Source organism: Monodelphis domestica, chromosome 6 (genome assembly GCF_027887165.1).
Source record: "Monodelphis domestica isolate mMonDom1 chromosome 6, mMonDom1.pri, whole genome shotgun sequence".
NCBI classification, from domain to species: Eukaryota; Metazoa; Chordata; class Mammalia; order Didelphimorphia; family Didelphidae; genus Monodelphis; species Monodelphis domestica.
The window spans coordinates 128,884,443-128,902,012 of NC_077232.1; the positions used below are offsets into that span (position 1 = coordinate 128,884,443).

Sequence of the window (17,570 nt, forward strand, 5' to 3'; positions counted from 1 at the left end):
ATGTTCAGTCTACACCTTTATTAAAAAAAAAACAAACCTTTTATTTAATTTTTTCAGTTGACCAAAATTCTCCCTTCTCATTTGAAAAAGAAATTAAAAACAAAATCCTTTCAACAAATATGCATTGTAAAACATTCTGAATTCCAAACATTGTAAAACATTGTAAAAATTTCTCACACAGGGCATATCCAAAAATAGGTATATCTAAGTTTTTATTCTTTGTCCATCAACTTTTTCTATGGAGGTGTGTTGTATGTTTCATTATGAGCTTTCTGGAATCATGGCTGGACATTGGGTTTATCAGTTTTCTGTTCCCTCTATATGAAGAAGAGTGTGGTGAGAGATGAGTATGCTGAACACCATTTCTCCAAGTGTAATACAATCTCCTTCTGCTCCCCTGCCCCCTCTTTCATTTCTTTTTGACCAGAGCCCAATGACAGATTCATATTTTCTCTTTTTCCTTAGTTATCTATATATTTTAGATAATTAGAATTTGTTTTGATTAGGATAAATCTCTCCTTTAATCTATACTTCCTTTTATTCCCTCTTTCCCCTTTCCCTCATGTTGCTTTTTTGAGTGAAATGTATTTCTTTAGCCAACTTTGTCTGTATTCTTTCTTTCTTCAACCAGTTTAAATGAAAATGAAGTTTAAGTGTCTCCAACTCATCTCAACTTTTCACCTTGTTTGTATAGTCTTCCTTCTTCTTCCCTCATTCTACCATCTATTTTTTGCACATCCTGTTTCTTTTAAAAAATTACCAAAAAAATTAAAAAACACTCCCAGTCCCCGTGTCTATCTCTTCATACTCATTCTATGATCCTTGATAATTATAGAGTTCTGAGAGGACACTTGTAAAATTTTTCCTTATTAAAATGTAAACATGTCATTCTTGCTTATTCCCTTATGATTATTTCCACATTTTTAACTTTTTATTTTTCTCTTATTTTGTGGTTTCTATTTAGCCTTTGCATTTTCATCAGGACTGCTTGGAAATCCTTTATTTTATTATTTATTATTTTTATTTTTTACCAATAACATGTAATAAATTTCCACATAACTTTTCTGAAGTAATATGATCCAAATTGTCTCCCTTCTTCCTTCCCACCCCCTCCCTGAGCAGAAATCTTTATTTCATTAAAGACCTCATTTCCCCCTGTAAAGTTATTATACTCAGCTATTCTGGATAAATTATGGCTGGTTGTAAATCTCTATCTTTTGCCTTCTGCAGTGTTGTACTCCAAGCTCTCTGCTCCTCCCAGAATCTTTATTATAAGGAAGGCATCCAGATCAGCCATCTCTTCATTTCCTACCTGGTTGCCTCTTAATCCTGTCCCTAGTGATATGGGAGTATAGGCTTCCCATAAACACCCCAACCTCCCAGATTGTGGGTCCAGTTAGAGAGTACATGAAAGACTCATTTTTCCTTGTATTTCTGCGGTATTAAGGGAAGGTGATTTTGATTAAGAGGAAGATCCTCTTTGGCTTATCCATTCTTTTTTTGCTGTTGTTGTTAGAGATAGATATAATTTATTTTCAGAAGACCAATGGGATTAATTCAAAATTGGGAATTTACAAATAGTCATTACAAGAATTCTACTTAAAGTTTTAAATTACACCTTATTAAAAAGCACACATGTAATTGAATTGAAAAACACAAATTTTGATGTAATTTACCTTTAATGAATTTGATTCCCAAATATTAACAAAATAAAGCTTAATGTCAGTCATTTCATTGCACCATTTTATTTTTCTGTAGTATATAAATACAATCATATTTTGACCTATAAACAGTATTAAAGTATAACTTAATTAATTGGAATGCTTAGGGTAAACTGTGAAACTATTGGCTAACCTTTTCTGGTTTAATTCTTCTAGTTAAAAAAATATAATAGTCCATTTTTCTGTCCTAATTTTACTGCCTTTTGTTAAGCTTACTACAATGTGATGGTTAAGAATCTTGCCATGCCCTAGTCTTCATTAAAATCAAGCAAATCTAGCATTTTAATGTCAAATATAACCTCAAAATACCAAAAACATCCATTAGAAAATACCCATGGCTAGATAAGTTGCAATTTTTCATATGAATCTTTTGCCTTTTCAATGAATATCAGGCCAGAAACAAAATAATCATGGGATATCATTAAAAATAATTAATATAAAACTTGGTTTAGGGATAACTAATTTATGCATTTGCCAAACACAGCTGTTCTCACCAGCTACATTTGACTACAAAGAAACAAAGAATTTAAACTGCTTTTCTTTCTAAGCATTGATTTCATTAACCACATACAAGAGCCAACATACTACAAATATCATGTTCGTGCTTTAACATTTTCCTATTTTAACCTAGTATTTCTTTTTTTCCTTATAGTTTTTTTGGGAGGCATAGCTGTTTTATTCTCTATAGTAGTTTAAAAAGTATACATTTGGCTTTCCTCTGCTGCTTGTTTAAATAATAGTATTCTTTTCCTTCTCCATTCTGTTCCTGCTCCTTTATTCCCCTTTGACTTCTTTGGCACCTGTTCTCATTCCTTCTGGATTTTTTCAGTCATTTTGATGTTATTTCTAATCTCTTGTATGACTTATTCCTTTCGTTCTTACCATTTCAGTTTTGACTTGACTTTTCTGTTTTCAATGATCAAGATGCTTAAACAAACTCCTTTCTCCCCACCAGCCTACTTGAATTTTGGGTTCAGCTCTCTAAACGATAGATAAAAGCACTTTCTTGAGCTTTTCATGATTTCAAGTCTTGTCAAAGGTATCTTCTTCTTTTCAAACTTTAATACAGAATAATTCACATAAAAATCATGATTAAATTAGAATTCTTAGAATATAATCATAAAGGGATAAAATTCAGCAACAGAAATATTAAATATTCTTTAAGTCCCCTCTACTATGTATATTCAACTATATAGGGATATCCATAGACTAGCTCACTGGAGATATTATTTTCCCTAATTGGGATAAGTTCATAATGTTCAACAGATAGATGGTACTTTCAATTTTACTGAAAATCCAAATAAAAAACTGGAACCAACTGAGACCTAGGAAACCTAAATAGAAATAAATACAAATATTTAAGTGTTAATCAGTTCATGTTATTCTTCTCTTAAATTGTATATAAAATATACATATTTATTCACCTATAGGTTTTCAGACAATTATCATTTGTAACTCAGAAACAAATGATTTAATCTATAGTTGACATATGGTTTGAAATACAAGAAATTTTAATATTCTTATTTCATGGGAAAATTTTGTTCTTAGTAATATCTTTCTATTACAGAATTAAATTGAAACTCCTTTCATAATGAATTAGCAGTGGAGAGGTTTGCTTCTTTCTTAAGGCAGTTGTTTTATACATGGGATATATTCCTTCTTTAATGGAAAGGGCCAATGTCCTTATAGGAGTGGGTACATAAAATTGTAGATAGTCCGAATGCAATGTTATGAAATAAATATCAATGTTTATTCTCAAAGATCATGGTAAGTTCCATTTAGAAGACATTAAAAACTCCCAACTTGACCTCGAGGAATTATGCTGAGTTCTGAGCCATGCTTTAGGAAAACATTCCCAGCAGTCTTTGCAGGATTTATTCCTATTCCATCATTTGTAATTAGAGCACTTGTTGCTGCAGGAACTTTAAATTCTTCTGCAGTGAACTTTAAGACTGCTGTGAGAGGAGTATTTTCAGGAACACTAAGCACTTTGTAGGGCTGTCGCAGATCCGAGGTCAGTGTGATCTTAAAAGAAACTAGGCAAGCCTGACGGCGATGCTCTGATCTTTCCTTCCATTCCACTTTTTGCTGAACCCTCAGCCAAAGCTGCTGCCTTTCTTCCTCTCTCTCAGAGCCTTCTCCCTTCATTCTTGATGAGCACAGATAGGCAAAGCCCAGCTTGCTCCTGATAAGCATCTCTTTTATATCCCAGATATCTGATTATCCTCTAAACTGGACAGGTTGACTTTGAGGCATAGGGCATCACCACATGACCCATCTTGGGTTTCAGAGACCTGGTAACATGCCATCATCATCCTTTCTCTAGTCACATTGGCCCTGTTATCAAAAGGATATAAAAATCCCAAACCCCATCTCCTTGGGGAGGCAGTTTTCCACCTGTACACTGTCTCCCAGCCTTTCAACATGGCTTCCAAATTAATACATTTCCTTTTTGTTTTTAAGCTAAGTTTTGAAGTCTTACCGGCTTGAAAAGGGCAACAACCTGTCCTGAACCTGGGGTTTCACCTCACAACTCTCCCACATGTTATGGTCAAAAGAGTGGTTGCCATAAACTGTGACCCTGAAAATATGGATTCAAGCCTTTGAATTGCCAAAAGCATAAAGATAATTTTTAGTGTCTTGATTTACATCAAAAATAAGTGGTCGCCATGGGAAAAATTCCTAAATATGAAATACTCAAGTCAGCTGGGTTTTATGGAGATTTTAATTAATACAAATGAAGGAATTAAGGAAAGGGAGAGAGACAGAGTAAGAGGAAATAATAGGAAGGCTAGGGCCTAGGCAAATGGCCTAGGCCTTTCTTTTAAGAGAGAAAACTAAGTCAGTCTTTAATCACTCACCACAAGATTGTCTCAAGCAAAACCCTAGTGTTCAGAGAGTCCAGTTCAGAGACTCCAGCTCTCAGTTTCTGACCTCCTTTTAAAGAGAATTTTCTCCTATGTCACCTCCCCTAAATTTTCACATCTACCAATCACAGTAGACATTTTCCAAAGGACTGACCATTCTTAATTCACATCTTGTTATCACCTTCTTAATTCACATCTTGTTATCATCTTCTCTGAATAGACTAAAACTTCCGAGTATTTCACATCTCTTTGCTAAGCTTGCCCTTTTAGTGATTAATTTGACCTTCATAGGTACTTAGCACCCTTTTGTATTAGATCTAAAAATAGACCTAGTTTAAGGGCCTGGCCTCACTATAAGTATGGGTTGGGGACTTTTTCATTGTTCAGTAAGGAGTTTTACAACTTTATCTTCCCCTAAAGTATGCCCAAGTATTGGTGGAGTAATGTAAAGTTCTCACATACATTCCTCATTAAGTACCTTCATTGTTTAAAATGGGGAATAACCTTAACCAAATGTTCTAAGGTAGAGTCTGAGAAATTTTAAGATTCACACACACCACTAGGAGGACCTAATTTATCTTGTAAAATCACATCTGCCCTGGTTCTCACAACTCACTAGTTCCCCCTGTCCCTGGGGCCTATCTGATTGGAGGGTGGAATGGAGAACTTAAGGAAGGCATCCTGGCCAGTCTTGTCTTTATTTCTCACCTGACTTCACTCCTTTGAACTTCTCCATAAAGCCCTAATACTGGGAACCTTTCTTTTCTCCTTCCACTAATTTTCAGCTCCCAATATTATTTTCTCATTAGATAACAAACTCCTTCAGGGCAAAGATTAGCTTTCTTTTTTGTATTTGTTTCCCCTGTGTTTAGCATAGTGCCTGGCACTTAGTAGATGCTTAACAAATGTTGACTGACTATTGAGGGACTACTAAGGTTTTTTTTTTAAATTAAAAATTTTTTTTTATTGTGGCTCCTTGGTACTTGAATTCTTTCAGCCTGGTTGTTGTCAGGAAGTAGTTGGTAGATTGTTACTCTACTTTGCCCTCTGGTTCTAAGAGATCTGGACGGTTTTCTTCTATAATTTTTTGAAATATGTTGTCTAAGCTCTCTTTTTTTTTTTTTAAATCATGGATTTCAGAGAGTACAGTGATTATTGAATTGTCTTTCTTTGATCTCTTTTTCAGGTCAGTTTAGAAAAAAACCTGAATTACTTTATACTTCTACTTTTTTTTTTTTAGTCTTGACTGTTTTGAATGTTTTCTTGTCTTATGGAGTCATTCATTTATATTTAATCCTTTCTAATTTTTTTCTTCCTTTTTCACATTTATGATTTATTTAACATTCATGTTTTCCTTTTCTGTCAGATAAGCAAATGAAGAGGTATGAAGTGGTACCTCAGAATTGACTTAATATGCATTTATTTAATAAATAGTGATTTAGAGTATTTTTCATATGACTGTTTATATCTTCTGACCCTTTATTAATTAGAGAATGGCTCTTATTTTATATATTTGTGTACCTAATCTATTCTACTTATCCACCACTTTGTTTTTTCACCAGTACCTGATTGCTTTTGTGATTACCACTTTGCAATATAATTTGAAATCTGGTACTACAAAGCTGCCTTTTTCACATTTTTTTTTAGAAAGAGTGTTGGTCTTGTTTCCTATTACTGCTATAATTAGCTTTTTCTGTATCTTTTGAAATGATCATAATTTTTGTTGTTTTTGTTGTTGATATGGTCAATTATGCTAATAGTTTTCCTAATATTCAACCAGCTCTGTATTCCTGGTTTAATCCCACCTGGCCATTTGGTATAATCTTTGGTGATATATTGCTATAATCTCCTTGCTAGCATTTTATTAAAAATTTTTGAATAAATACTCAATAGGGAAATTGGTTTATAGTTTTCTTTCTCTATTTGGGTCATTAAAAAGAATTTGGTTGGATTTCTTTACTTATTTTTAAAAAATAATTTACATATTAGAATTGATTGTTCTTTAAATGTTTGGTAGAATTTCAATCTGCCCCTGGAGATGTTTTCCTTAAGGATATAACATGTTCAATTTCTTAATCTAAAATTAGGGTTATTTAAGAAGGAGGTGGGATGAGGAGATCTTTTAAATATTTCTTTATTTTGATTTTCTAGTCATTAAAATAAGATGAAAAATTTAGAAGTCAGAGCAGAATTTTAGTGCTAATGTTCTATCTTGGCATTCTTTAACATGCAGTGTTATGCAGTGTTAAAACTTGACTAAAGAGGTTGCTATTGACAGAGTAGCTAGGAAATTGGACCTGGAATCAGGAAGGTGAGCTCAAATCCAACCTCAAGCACAAAATGGGTATTGGAACTTTTCCCTCCCAGGGTTGTCACAAGGTCAGATAAGATAATATTTGTAATGCACACTATTCATACCCAATATGGGCAGCAGATATCTAAAAATATGTGTATTAATAATGATAATATACAACTAATTTAAATTTATTTAACAATGTTAAAATAAGGATTTGGTAGATGGAGTACAAAAAATAGCAGCTAAATGGGCAAAATTGAATGCCAACTTTGTAATTGCCATGGTCTTATAACCATTTTCTTTATGTTTTCCATTTCTATTAGATATTGAGCTGCTTCATGAAAATTTTATTGACATTGAAACAAAAGATCAAAGGTTACAAAAAGTTAAAGTTATTCTTCTACTACCTCGGTGCTCAGGACTGGGTGTTAGCAATCCAATAGAATTTATTTTAAATGAGAATGAAGGTAATTGTTTTTAATATTAAAATTTAAATTATTGATATTATAACAAGGGATCAGTTTAAAAAATGTTTACCTTAAATATATTTTAAATGTTTAAATTATGTATTATGAGCTAAATCATTGTTAATTTGATACTTTAAGAATTTTTTCCCATATATGTGTGGTATGTTTGTGTGGGACCTATTTTAAAATATGATAGATAAGGAAGTTAGGTGCCAAAATGGCTAGAGTGCTGGGCATGGAGTCAGGAGTAACTGAGTTCAGATGTAGCTTTAGATACTGTAAATATTTACTAGTCATGTGACTCTGTGCAAGTCACTAAACCACTGCCTCAGTTGCCTCAATTTGTAAAAATGAGAATAAAAATAGTACCTTTCTTACAGGGTTGTCAGGGTAACAAGATAATATATGTGAAGTACTTATACTTAGCACACTGCCTGGCATATACTATTAACAAATACTTGTTCTTTTCCCCTTTCTTTCCCCTTATATAATCTTATGGGTAAATATAATCTTACATAATCTTATGGGTAAATGAGAGAAAGATATCAGCAATTTATGCTCTCATAAAATAATGAAAAGTAGTAGAAAGAAGCAAGTTTATTAAAATATTGTCTAGAGACCCAGCTAAATCAGATTGCCCTCAGAGATTTAAGGATGACCCTAGAAAGAAGATAGCAAACAAAGAAAAAATAATGGAAAAGATCTGTCAGGTTACCATGACAAACTTCACCATCAGAGATCCATTGGAATCATGACTTCTGTATGCTAACAGTTATCACACACAAGGAAGTAAAAGCATGACACTGAATAAAGCACAAAAAGAATATTTCATAGCAGACTATATCTTCACAGTCATAAAATTGTCTGAAAAGTGCATATGACACAATCCTTTTTTTTTTTTAAACCCTTACCTTCCGTCTTGGAGTCAATACTGTGTATTGGCTCCAAGGCAGAAGAGTGGTAAGGGCTAGGCAATGGGGGTCAAGTGACTTGCCCAGGGTCACACAGCTAGGGAGTGGCTGAGGCCGGATTTGAACCTAGGACCTCCCGTCTCTAGGCCTGGTTCTCAATCCACTGAGCTACCCAGCTGCCCCCTATATGGTACAATTCTACTGTGCTGCTTATTGGATATAAAAAAGAATTTAATTTGTTGGATCAAAATGTTGCCTTCAATGCTTGCTTATCTCTAAAGTATTTCATTGTTAAGATTTTACAATTTCCTTGACAGAATTTATAGCATAAGTATCTTTGATAAGTAACCCAGTGATTATAATATGAGGCATAAAATAGGGAAGATGTACATAATTGCCATTGTCATGGAAGAGATCAAGAACAGAGTCCAAATGAAAAATGGGTTCCCTAGAAAAGATGAGGTCCTTCAGATGTTCATTTTGCTGACTCTATTGTGCTAACTTCATCAAACCCCAAAACACTGCAGAGCCTCTTAAATGAGATCTATAATCACGCAAAAAAAAATTTGCCCTGATTATCCACACAGAAAAAAATCAAAAAGATGGATAAAGAATGTCTATTATTTTGACTATGATATGCCATTGAAAGGAAAGCCTTAGAGATTGTCATTTAGTACATATAACTTAGATATTCTATAACTGAGAGGTATCGAAAACCATAGTCTCAAAGAATTAAAGCAACAGATCACAGAAAGATCATGAGACATGGTATATAAAAGATATTAACAGAGAAATATATGATTAGGAAAGGAATTGGGCAAGTTGTGTAGCAAGAGCAAACTGATGGACATCTTATGTGCTCTCTGGATATTGATGTAAAGTTAAGAGATCTACAGGATCATTGGGAAAATTCTATTTTACTTACACTAAGTGAGCCATTGATGAAAATTTGAAATTATTTAGGAATACAACTGAAGCAATAGGTGATATAGTTAAAGAAAAATTTCTAGTCCTGTGTTGATAGGTGGATTTGGGATGTGGATAGGATACAGCATAGATAAAAAAAAATGGGATTTGGGGAGGAAAAATGATCATTGATTGATTAAGTACCCAAGGTTACATGAAAAGTAGTAGTGCCTCTAGTGGTCTGTATTTCACACCAGGATGCTGAAACAATGCAAAGAAAGTGAGCAGGCCTCCTGAATATGGAGGGCAGGTGTTATATGTTTGAGGAGCCAGCTGAAGTAGACCACAGCAGGACATTTCACCTCTCTGAGCTTTGAGGTCATCATCTGTGACATGGAGATGACAGAGTTGTGAGGAACACATTGAAAAAAGGATGGGAAACATCTTTAAATCACAAAGTGCAATCATTTTACATTATTATTATTATTATACTGTTTACCTGGGGGTAATTTCTTAGGATCTCAAAGGAAGAATTATTTACTAAGGAATGAGAAGAACTAAAACTTTGGACAGATATTCTACCTGAAAAACTTTCATTTGTAAAAGAAATGATATAAGCACTGGCAAGAATTAAGTAATTAAATGCTGATAAGATCCAAAATGTATTAAATTATTGTTTCCTTTTCTGATTTAGATGCAGACTTGCTTAAAGATCATTCTCAAGGATCTATTGCAGAAGATAAACTTCATATTCTTGTGGAACAGCAATATGAACAGCTAAAACATGCAATGAAGTGTGAGTTAGCTTTCATTTCAGTCTTGGTCTGCCCCCAGGTATATGCCTCATTACCTTGTACCCAGTGCCTCATTCATGTATATCATCAAGGTGCTTCACATAAATGAATTTCCCTGATTATTGAGCTTATCTCTTTAAATGATATGTTTTATATTGAATCATTTTGATAAAAATATTCTAAAATGTAATTACATATACACATATGTATAAATCTGTACATATATGTGTATATATATGCATATATATATCTGCCCTTTAAAACACAGGATACTTAATTTTCTTTTTTTTTAAAAGCCTTACCTTCCATCTTAGAATCAGTACTATATATTGAATCCAAGGCAGAAGAGTGTAAGGGATAGGCATTTGGGGGCAAAGTGACTTGCCCAGGGTCACACAAGTAGGAAGTGGTAAAATTTGAACCCAGGGTTTCCTATCTCCAGGCCTGGATTTCTACCCACTGAGCCACCTAGCTGTCCCTACCAAATTACATATTTATGACTAAGGATTTATCATGATGAAATACTTATTTTTATACTACATAATTAATAACTATTCTGATTGCTATTAGCTCTTGCTTCTTTTGCAGTTTTTTGCCTGTCTCTAACAAACTTCTTTCTACACTATCCTTTGTCTAGTTTGCCACTCAAATCTTCTGGGAAGCTCAGTTTGTTAAAATAAACAAGTGTGTTAAGTTAAAATGACCATATTAAATAACCATGAAGATCCAAATTGGGGGAGGAGGGGCAGATGGGTGGTTCAGTGTTTTGAGAGCCAGGCCCAGAGATGGGAGGTCCTGGGTTCAAATATAAGCTCAAAGACTTCCCAGCTATGTGACCCTGTGCAAGTCACTTGACCCCCATTGCCTAGCTCTTATCACTTTTCTGCCTTGGAACCAATACACAGTATTAATTCTAAAATGGAAGATAAGGGTTAAAAAAAAAAAGGATCTGAACTGAAAGATTTAGTAATAAAGCACATGATTTAGTGTAGGGATATTTAGACACCTATCTTGTTTAATTATGTTTCTTTTGGGGGGCCTACTTACAAGTTTGGGGCTATCTTTAAAAGGGTTGAGGTTGCTGTTAAGAGTGAACTCCAGATTGTTACTATTAATTTTGCGTAAAAGTGCTAACTCCACAACTCATCACAAAATCTTTTTGCTTTCAGATTTTTTGTCTTTGAGCTTAACTTCCTTTTCTAATTGATTATTACATTCTTGATTTTAATGAAATCATTAGATGACTTTTGTTCTCACTTAATACCATTTATTAAAGAGTAATAACAGATTTAAGATCAATACATATATATATATAATCAAGATAAAAATCAAAATACTATATTTTCTAAGGAAAAAAAATTTTCTTTATCAGGTCAATTAAAGATTTATAGTAAATGACTCATAAGTAAATAGAGAGCTGGACTTGAAACCAGTAAGCTCTCAGTACTCTGTCCCAGAATTCATTCCAAATCAAATTAAAATGTTGTTGGGGAGTGTTTAACAAAATAAATAAAAATACAATACAAAACACCAGTGCTAACTTCTGGTTTTCTAAATCAGTATGTAGGAGCTAGGAATGTTTTTTTTTTCTTTTTTAAACCATATCTTCTGTTTTAGACAATTGGGATTGAGTGATTTGCTCAAGGTCACACAGCTAGGAAGTATTTGAGGTCAAATTTGAACTGAAGACTTCCCATCTCCAGGCTTGCTTTCTATTTACTGAATCACCTAACTGCCCTTTTCTTTTTGAGTTTAACATCATTGCTAGGCAACTCTCTCAATGTACATTGCAAAGAAGGTACTAATTGACCTACATTAGGAGGAGTTTCCTTAAGAGGGAATTCCTTCTGCTAGTGAAATCACAGGTATAGTTCCAATTCATTTATCCTATATTTGACTAGACTAGACTCTTCCAGATTTGAAGAAAATTAGGATTGCTATATTTGAAGAATTATACAGGGTTCAGCTATGTTTATTCAAATGATAGCTTTTCTTTGATATCAAAATTAAGCAAGTTGAATTTAATTTAATGATTATAATTTATCTATAATCTCACCAGTTATAGCACAAATCATCTTTGATATAATATATTGACCCCTATTCTATGCTGACTTGCAATTGAAGCCTTCTATATATGTTATCCAAACCTGAGAGTATGAACTCCTTGAGAGCACTTTTTCTGACACTTTTTCAGAATAAAAATGATGTATATAGATTGAATCTCATTCTATAGAAGCAATATTATAGTGGGAGGATTGCAGAGTAGGTAGGACATGAAGATTCCTTAAGCTTTTAATGCCTCCCAAAACAACCAAAAATAACTCCACAAGATCAGTGCTAGAAGTGACAGAAACAGACAGGAATTGGGAGTGAAGTTGAACATCCAGGGTCAAGTAGCGAGGAAGGTTTCTTACTTCCCTGGCCTCAATCTCACAGGCCCTGGGGGCAGGTACAGAGTGAATAGAGTAGAATCAACAAGGTAGACCCTGGGGGCTATACCAGTAACTTTACCTTGTTTGCTGAGCTTGCATCCCTAAGGATACTACAAGAACCTGCAGGCAGGTTGAGGGCCCTGGGAGCATCTGTGTGTACTATGGCTTCAGCTTTAGAGACACCTTCCCTCCCCCACCCCCCCATTGGCCCATAGCTAGAGATTGAAGGAGTGGATCATAGAGGGGCACCAAGCCCTAAGGGCAGGAACTCAGGCCTCTTTACTAACAAATGAGGGATTCTGGAGGTCCAAGGAACCCAGACTAGCTACCTGCTTTTTCCCAGGCAGCCACAGTAGGAAAGAAGGAATGAGGAAAGGAGTACATACTGCTGAGTGTAGTTACTGAGGGACTGAGGTCCTATCAGCTGTGGTCATTCCTAGGGGTGTGGAGTCCCTGGTTACTGCTATAGGGAGTGGCAAACTGACTGCTTGCAGTTGCAGTGGCAGAATTGTCTGCTGGCTATAGTTGGAACACCTGAGGTCAATCACAGCCTGGGACTTGTAGTGAGTGACATCGGATTACATCATTTCTTGGACTATAAAAACTGGAATAAATAAATAGGACCCAGGGGGAAAAAATCCTGAAACCTGAGGTAACATACCCCAGTACACAAGGAACTCTAGCAAAAAGCTAATAATTAAGTTTATTGGCCTCACTGCTTAAATTTAAAAAAAATCAATGAGCAAGTAAAGGAGAAAGAACTCAATTATTGATAGCTATTTTGGGAGTTTAAACTCAGAGGACAGTGAAATAAAACTTAACTACTTAAAAATCAGCAAAGAAATAGCACCAAGCTAAAAAAGAGCCTTTGGAAGACCTTTAAAAAGACCTCCAAAACCAAATGAAATAGGTTGAAGAAAAATTAGAGAGAGAGAAGAAAAAGCAATGCAAGAAAACTATGAAAGAAAGATCACCGAAGTGGAAAAAGAGATCCAGAAACTCATAGAAGAAAATAATGTATTAAGAACTAGAATTAAATCAGAGAAAGCTATCAATTTCCTAATACAACAAGAAATAATAAAGCAAAACCAAAAGAATGGAATAATAGAAGAGGATATGAAAAATCTTATCACAATAACAACTTATCTGGAAAATAGATCAAGGAGACAGACAACATAAGAATTGTTGGACTAAGTTATGATTTAAAAAAGTTTAGACACCATCAAGGAAAACTGCTCGGAAATTCTAGAATTAGAGGGTAGAAATTGGAAGAATCTACTGATCACCACCTCAAAGAGACCCAAAGATGAAAATGCACTGGAACATCATTGCTAAGTTTCATAGCTCCCAGGTTAAGGAGAGAATTCTACAAGCAACAAGACAAAAACAATTTAAATATTGTGGACCAACAGTCAGAGTAACACAAGACTTATTAGCAGTCATAACATCAAAAGAACACAGAGCATGGAGCATAATATTTCATAGCACAAATGAACTGGGCTTATTACTAAGAAACATATATCCAGCAAAGCTGAGCATAATTATAAAATGTAAAAAATGGATATTTAACAAACTAGTAATAAATACAAATAAAATAGTCTTAACTATTCCTGGGGGAAAACCCAGAACTCTGCAGAAATTTGATTTATAAGAAACATCTAAAAGCAATGATGAATGACTAATCATAAGAAACCCAACATGTATAGATCCAGGGAATGGATTCTTTGCCTGGGTATTTAAAAAAAAAAGTACACGTTGCATATAATGGAATGAGTCAAAATGGTAGTGGAGTAGCCTATGAGAAGATAGGGTAGAATGGCTATCTTATATGGAGGATGAATGAGTGGAGGAATTGCCATAGAGAAGGGAAGGAAGGAATGGAGGGCTGGTAATTCTGGGACCCTGCTCTTATCAGACCTGGGATAAATAGAAAAGAACACACACAATCAGAAGGGTAAGGATCTTCTTAATGTACAGAGAAACAGGAAGGGAATGGGGGAATGGGACAAGGAAGGGATGTGGAATCCCCTTGGGGGCCTGAGGGAATAAAATAAGAAAGGGTAGGTTAAGAGAAAGGAGGGCAAAAGAGGATAAGAAAAGGGAGAGAAGGTAGGGATACCTAGAGGGGAGTAAACATATCAAGAGACAAGGTAAGGGGATAAGGGAGGAACTCTTAAGATAAGATAGGGGAAGGAGTTTTTGAATTGAAATTATATCAAGAAGTATGGTTGCCATGGGAAGGGATTTTTGGAAAAGTGAATAGAATAAGAAAAGGTAAGGGGAAAGGGACAAAGGAAAGACCTTTAGAATGATGGAACAATTTGGAACTAGGAAGGCAGGAGAGAGGATAAGTGAGGATTTTGGGGAATGGGTATGAATTGGAGAGGTATTGGTCAAAGGAGATTGTACATCTGAGGAGGGTTATGGCAGAAAGGAAGGAAGAGGGGGACAAACAGTGAGGAAGAAAAGAATAAATGGAAATGAATAGCTAATTACTATGACATTGAGTGTAAATGGGCTGAATTCACCCATGGAAAGAAAAGAGATAGAAGAAAGGATCAAAATCCAGTACCTGACAATGTTTACAAGAAACATACTGGAAATGAGAGACATACATAGAGTGAAAGTGAGGGGCTGGCATAGAATATACTATGCCTTAGCTTATCCAGAGAAGGTAGGGTAGTAGTCATGATCTTTGACAGAACTGGGGCTAAGATAGATATAATCAAAAGGGATGATTAGAGTAATTATATTTTGTTGGGGGTACAATGGATAATGAAGCATTACCAATATTGGACCTATATACACTAAGTGTTATAGCATTCAGATTTTTAAAGGAAAAACTAAATGAGATACAGATGGAAAAGGATAATAAAATAATAATAGGGGAGGATTTTAATTTTCTCCTCTCAGAACTAGATAAATCTAATAAAATAAATGAGAAAGAAATTAATGAGAAAAATAGAATCTTGGATAAGTTAAATATGATATCTGTAGAGCCCCCACATACTTGCCTGAAGCTAGCAGTAGTTTATGGCTCAACATATACGTAATTCAAACATTGTTTCTGGTGGGACAATAATGGTTTAGAGAGCATAAATATACTGCAAAAGTCTGACTTTACACACTCATACTATGGAGATAATCATGCATTCCTGAGAGGTTGTAGCATTGGAACAAAAGTTCCACTGTAACTGACTGGAAAGCTGGAAAGACTTAGTTTTGGAAAGAATATGGTCCTGGCAATTGATTGTGTCTGTTGCCTGAGAACCAACTTAGCTAATTATTATCCTGGTAATATGTGTTAACTGAGAACCAGATGGGTTAAGTTTACCAAATTAAATGTTGATAGGAATATGGAGAAATAGTCCTAAATTACATTGCTAGAACAACTGTGAATTGTTTTTTTAGAAAAGAAGATAGAAATATACATTAAGAACTGTAAAGCTGTTTGTGCTTATTGTCCTAGGGATCCCATAACTAGGATTGGACCCAAAGGGTATTATTGAGAGGGTAAAAAGTTGTGTATGTGTGAAAATATTCATAGAAGCTTTGTTTGTAATGACAAAATAATTGGTAATAACAAATGCAATGATTTGGGAGAAATGGATGAATTGATTGTGATATTTGAATGTAAATGGATTGTTTTATGTTAATAGAAATGACATATTGAAAATATAAAGAAAATAAGAGAAATATATGAAGAAAATGAAAAGAGAAGAAAAGATAGTAAGAAAAATACATACTATGAATATATTTTAAAAATAGCCACAAAATCAAGAGAAAAAATTTAAAATAAATCTGAAGGAAACTCAAAAGCAGAAGATGTCTCTATTAGCACACATCTATAATTTCTAGATTTTTAAACAAATTGCAAACAGAGTTTGTGGATTTTCACATAATTTTTAAATTTGTTTATTAAAATTTTTTTGTTGGTGCTGGCTACTAAATACATAATAAAAAAGAAGCAATATTATAATGGGAGTTTTACTTCTAATAAAAGGTTTGAATTCTAACTTAATAAGTTGGAATAAAAATGGTATTTAATCAATCATAAGTAAAGCTTTCTAAATTATAAATCAGTGAAGTTAATATAGTAGTCAATCACAAATTTAACTTAATGTTTTAAAGTGATTTTTGAATCTCTTATGGGATCATGAGAAAATAGCTGGATTATCACCAAATCAGTGGGCTAAGTTTGGGACTATATGAGTGGTTTGGCCGCTTAAAGCATTCAGTCAGAGGGTTTGATCCCATTTTCAGAAGTAAAATAGGGAACAAATTGTGTAGGCTACTTAATTTGTGTGTTGCTTGCTTTAAATGCTGTTTAGCAATTAGCAGTTTTAAAATATCGTTCAAGCAGGTCATCAGTAAATGGGTATCAGGCACTTGTGATAGATACTATAGCATGATGCTGGGGTCAGGGTACAGTGTATTTGACTGTGGCTGATCACTCCAGTACAAGTTCTGAAGGCTCTACCACAGTTTGACCACAAATAGTTCATTAAGATATTTAGGCTGGAGATGTCTCTGGATTTGCACATCTCACATTTCCTTTGTGCTACTGCCATTTTTTGTTGTTTATGAAGTACATCTTTGATGTGTTCATGCCATGCTGAATGGTCCTGTCCAAATATCTCCTATATCTCACAATCAATACTAAAATTCTTCAGGGAAACCTTGAGAATGTACTTGTACTGCTTCTTCTCTCCTCCATGTGATTGTTTGCCTTATGTGAGTTCTCTGTAAAATAGCCTTAGATAAATCTGCATTTGGATTTGGGCTTTGTGGTCAGCCTATCTGAGATTGGGGTCACACCCTTTACAGTAGAGTTTGAATGATTGGCAGTTCAGCTCAAGAGAGGATCTCAGAGTCTGGTACCTATCTTGCTAGGTGATCCTCAGAATCTTCCTAAAATAATCCAAATGGAAGCAGTTCAGTTTTCTGGCATAATTCTTGTAGACTGTCCAGATTTTGCAATCATAAAGCCATGCAATCAGAACTGTAGATCTTCAGTAATACTTTTCTCCCACAGTTTCTTTTGGAGCCTTGCAATGCTAGTTAGCTCTGGCAATGCATGCATCAACCTTATCATCCATGTGGACATCCTTGGAAAGTATATAGATCTAGTTGTGAGAAAACTCAGTACATATTGCATCCAGATAACAAACCTGAA

The 17,570-nt window shown here is 34.4% G+C and overlaps 2 protein-coding genes across 2 annotated transcripts in view; one reads left to right on the forward strand and one right to left on the reverse strand.

The window, feature by feature from the left end:
- The window catches only part of NSUN7 (NOP2/Sun RNA methyltransferase family member 7), a 111,504-nt gene that overhangs the window by 44,471 nt on the left and 49,463 nt on the right, over window positions 1-17,570 (forward strand). The window contains exons 8-9 of the mRNA XM_007496519.3: window positions 7,208-7,351; window positions 9,863-9,964. Of these exons, the coding sequence (XP_007496581.1) occupies window positions 7,208-7,351; window positions 9,863-9,964 (246 nt within the window). The remainder of the gene's footprint in view (window positions 1-7,207; window positions 7,352-9,862; window positions 9,965-17,570) is intronic.
- Window positions 3,510-3,921, reverse strand: LOC103100060 (ubiquitin-fold modifier 1-like). The gene has a single exon (XM_056803550.1). The coding sequence runs from the start codon at window positions 3,915-3,917 to the stop codon at window positions 3,510-3,512; it is 408 nt and encodes a 135-aa protein (XP_056659528.1). The 5' UTR covers window positions 3,918-3,921.